The following is a 4,922-nucleotide window of genomic DNA, read 5'->3' as shown; positions in this document are numbered from 1 at the left end:
TAGAGTAGAACTTTTCTCTGTGCTGACCATCTAGAAACTACCAAGGAGTGTTATGGAAAGCTACCTGAAGGAAAAGAAGGGAAAAGGAGAATGAATAAGGGATATGGATCATATATAAACAGAAAATCATATTCCTTGGGACCCAGTAAAAAAAAAAAAGAAAATCCTTGATATAAGCTATTTTTAGTTTTTCGTTTTAAAGTTTTCACATAAAACTATTTTTATTATAATCATCTTTTTTTATTACACTAATGTTTATTTAACAATCCTGTCCCAAACATTTTCCACATACAGTTTGCTAGTATCTCCTATTTGTATATTTGCTCCATAAAGATTAAAAATTAATAGCAAAATCAAATGATTCATTATACATTAGCAAAGCCAAGCTTCAAATCTGAGTTTATCAAGAATACACAGAAAAGTATTACAGAAAAGTGCTATCAGCAGAAGTCTTTAATATTCATGAATATTTTTGTTTATTCCAGAAAAGGTATTCAGCTTACTGCCTATCTCTACATTTTGCTTTTTTGTGTGAATTAAGTCATTTTCCTCTGTGACAATGAAATGACTTATGCCATCTGGGGGCAGAAAGAAAGAATTATGGGAGTCTATGTTATAATTGAGCAGGATTCTGACTGAAAGGGACATTTTCATAATTATATAAAAGTATAAGAATTTAAGCCTTAAAAAATATTAAGATTGTTAAGTTATGGGGAAAGAATGGCTTTTATAAGTGGGTTCTATTATCTTTGTCAGCTTCTGACTTTAGAAGAAAGATGACTCTGGCTCTTCATGATTCATGCTCTGAAGCTGAGCCCAGAGGTTGACAGCGGAAAGCCGCACATCAGCAGGAGTCTGGAGCCCTGGTTCTGGTGCTAGCTCTGCCGCTAGCTGTGAGGTCTTGGGCAAATTCTTTTGCCTTTCAGGGCTTAGTTGCTATCGGAGAAATCAAAGGTGAGACAAAAGAAGGTTTCAGGTGGAAGCATGAGCTCAGGAATCAAAGGTGTCTGGCTTCAAATCCTGTCTCCATCACATGCTAATTGTGCATCTTGGCAAATTACCAAACCTCTGTCTGAGCCTCCGTTTTCTTACCTTCAAAATGAGGATAATGACACCTATCCTCAGAACTGTTTCAGGATTAAATGAGATAATCAGCAGAACGATGGTGCCTGGCACATAATAAAATATTCATTAAGTGGAAATTTTTTTTTTAAATGATCACTGTGGTGATGATGGCAAGACATTCAACTTGGAAAAAGTCATTTGGGTAGATTTCAAATGTATCTAATGCCAGAGTGAAACTGATTACAAATGCTTCAGAAATCTACCAGCAGACAGTCATAGCTTCAGTTCCTAATAATGACACATCATGTTTTGATCTTCTTGTATTTTTTATTTATATAACACTTCAGTTTGTAAAATGTGTTCAGCCACATTTTCTCATTTGATTTTCAAAACAATCCTATGAGATAAACAATGCAAGGAGCCTGAGACTCCAAGAGGTTAAATGATGTGACCTGGATCCTGCCTGCTTCTCGGGCAGAGCTGTGTTAGAGTGCTCTCTCCACTCTGCCATTCCCTGCCTCAGACCCTGACAAAGTGCCACCAGGGAACCACACACAATGGCCCTTACGCTATTTCCCCAATTATGAAGACACAGTTTATTTTGATTCATTTAATGTTTGGGGAAAAAAATTGAATAAAGAAGAATGAAATATCACAAAATCAATATGCTATAATTTCAAAATGTTTGGAAGTCACTAAATCATAACCTATTCTAAACCAAAAGAAAAAAATGCTAATTCTACTCTCCTCACTCAGAACTAAACTGCTCCCTAGAGTTTCTTTCCAAAATACAGTTAAATACCTTGGTCTGGGCAGGTTATACAACAGGCTTTCCACTTCCTAAAGAGGCAAAAGTCAAGCTTTCATTGTAAAACTACGTATCATATTTACACCTTCCTTTTCATCATTTTGTTTTACTTGTCACATACTACATCTCCCTCAATACCAGATTATCCTTCTAGCTAATGCCCAAAACCATCACTCAGTTTAACACAAATAACTCCTCTCCCCTTGCCCATTTTTCAAATGACCAATCTCATGAAAAGAACAAGTGTGATGACCAAGAATCGGGAGATGGGGAAAGGCAAGTCCAGCGAAGTGCAGTCTAATGCAGCTACACCTACTGAACCCTTGCCTTGGGCCTAATCTCTTTCATTAAAGACTGTATTATTTGACTGTAACTACTATGCAGGTATGGTCAGAATTTAAGAGTAAAACTCTTATTTTTGCTCTGATCAGGTCAAACACTCCATGTGACAGATCCCATCTCTCATCTGTCATTCTGACCAATATCAAAAGGAAAGGTTAACATGTGCAAGACTAATCCCCAACAGGCTGGCCTCTCAGAAAAGGAGCAGAGCGCACTCTATGGAAACTGGCTCCCTCCAAGTACCTAGCACAATTAATTCAGATAAAGTGGTGAGCTGGTGCATCTGGACCAGAGGCCAAGGTCAGACAGCTGCTACTGCAAGGCTGGACTCCAGATCATACAGGGAGAAGGACTGGTATCCTCCAAACCATGATGCTGAGGTGGTAGGACAGAGTTGGAGGCCAAGGTCATGCCAAGGGATGAGGTAAATACTTCTTAGAACAGGCAGTTAGTGAGGGGCCAGGTTCCTCTCCAGGCATCTCACATCTGACACTTTCAGATCCCTGTCTGCTGCCCCCTATGCAACGGACCACAAAGGACCCAAGAGCTGCCAGTGTTCTGTCTTGGTGAGCTTCCCCTGGTAAATGTTGCTCCAGAAAGTCTGGTGCAGTACCATCTGCCATGATCTCTGTGTGCAAAATATATTACCATATACACATCCACCACATTAGAAACTCTTCTAAGCACTATCTTTGTATAATCTGTTATCCCTCACTGTCCATTTTACCCCTCACAATAGTGCAACTATTATTATCACCCTCCATTTTATTTTATTTTATTTTATTTTTGAGACAGAGTCTCACAGTGTTGCCCTTGGTAAAGTGCCAAGGCTCACAAAAACCTCAAATTCTTGGTCTTAAGCGATTCTCTTGCCTTAGCCTCCCAAGTAGCTGGGACTACAGGTGCCCGTCACAATGCCTGGCAATATTTTTGTCACAGTTGTCATTGTTGTTTAGCTGGTCTGGGCCGGGTTTGAACCTGCCAGCCGGTGTATGGGGCCGGCACCATAACTACTGTGCTACAAACATTGAGCCTCACCCTCCATTTTAGATAAGAAGAATGAAGCACAGAGAGTCAATAATTAGGTTCAAGGTCACAAACTTGATACTTATTTAAAGCAATTTGACCCCAGAGTCCAAGGCCTTAGCACTCTTTTTTGCCCTCTCAGAATCTCAGCATACTCACGTCAGCTTCTGAAATTTTGGAGGCCTGTTCTTTGATTCGCTGATGCCACCACATCTCAACATCCTTTCTTGTCTGCAACGTATACTCTTTCGTCCACTTTCCTGTGGCACTGTAAATACTTCTGGTACATCCTGGAATTACTTTCCTTTCCCACTTGATGACATCTGACCCACTATTTAGCTGTCTTTTCAGAAGACAGGCATAAAGACCCAATCTCGGCCAAGTAGAAGCCATTCTGCAGAAGGTGAGAAGGGCCTGAAAGAGAGCAGAAAGCACACGTTAGGAGCTGCCTGACACCCTCTCCCAAGCTTACCTTTGCATTCAGCACAGTCCCGTGTTCCCGACCCACTCACCTGCTTTCTCTTATTCTTCTAATGATTTTTTCTCTGAAAAGAATACTTTAGAAGTTCAATTGAGCGAAACACAAACTCTTCTCTTTTCTTTGAGACAGAGTTTCACTATGTTGCCCTCGGTAGAGTGCTGTGGAGTCACAACTCACAGCAACCTCCAACTCTTGGGCTTAAGCGATTCTCTTGCCTCAGTCTCCCATGTAGCTGGGACTACAGGCGCTCACCACAATGCCCAGCTAAACATAAACTCTTCAATGGAAAATATACAGTGTCCTCCAACAGGAAAGATACAAAAACCCTATAGGAACAACGGGAGACCACCATCTGGGCCAGCTCCTGAGTGACCTCACCAGCAACAGGGAAGACAGTGAAGTCCCCCTCCTTTCCCTGTAGGCCAGCCCAGGGTCTCCCCAGCAGGCTTCAACTCCCACCTCTCCAGAAGTCAGAAGAGCCCCAAGCACATCTTCGCTTGGCCTCAGGCTCAAAAATCGGAAGGGGTCTAAACACAGGTCTCCCAGAGGACCAGAAACTGCACCTTCTCATACATAATAGGAATGAAATATACCCTGTAGTCTGAGCCAGGAAATAACCATTATTTAGAAGACTGTTTATTCACTCAGTTCTTCATTCATTTACCAGGTATTTATTAAGTGCTGCTAGCCCACGCACTGTTCTAGGCACGGGGAATGCCTAGGGAACAAAAACAAAGTCCCTCCTTGCATGGCACATACTAGCAGGAAAACAGATAAGAAACAAATAAACATGACCTCATTGAAGAACTTTCATGTTTTTTCACTGTTTAAAGGATTAAGGTGAGATTTCATGAATAAATCCCCTAAACCTTCTGCCTTCTTGCATAATAGCATTTGAGAAGTGCTGCAGTGAAAACAGATCCTTTAAAAACAAGAGAAATAAAGAAGCAGGGCTCTCTAAACTGGTGGTAATTCTTTGATTCTCTCAAAATTCTTTCTGTCTCTATCAGGGTACAGTATCAGTCTGTTCACAGCAGTACTGGATCACAAATGTTGCTAGGAAGGATAACAGAGGCTTATATAAGTGGGTTTAACTCCCATAAAATGTCATCATAGAGTTAGTATCTTACACGTTGGTCTGCCAAAGCTGTTGACATACCAAGTCCCACTGCATTAAATACCTCTTGCTTTTTTTTCCTC

The 4,922-nt window shown here is 40.9% G+C and overlaps 1 protein-coding gene across 1 annotated transcript in view; it reads right to left on the bottom strand.

Annotated features, from left to right (window-relative positions):
* LARS2 (leucyl-tRNA synthetase 2, mitochondrial) overlaps nt 1-4,922 on the bottom strand; it is a 165,438-nt gene that overhangs the window by 155,921 nt on the left and 4,595 nt on the right. The window contains exon 2 of the mRNA XM_023515923.1: nt 3,401-3,655. Coding sequence (XP_023371691.1) covers nt 3,401-3,634 — 234 coding nt within the window. The 5' untranslated portion in view covers nt 3,635-3,655. The remainder of the gene's footprint in view (nt 1-3,400; nt 3,656-4,922) is intronic.

This window comes from Otolemur garnettii, unplaced genomic scaffold (assembly GCF_000181295.1).
Source record: "Otolemur garnettii isolate 467f Iridium unplaced genomic scaffold, OtoGar3 scaffold00082, whole genome shotgun sequence".
NCBI lineage: Eukaryota > Metazoa > Chordata > Mammalia > Primates > Galagidae > Otolemur > Otolemur garnettii.
The sequence above is the reverse complement of the archived record's forward strand: the minus strand, read 5'-3'. Positions and strand labels throughout refer to the sequence as shown.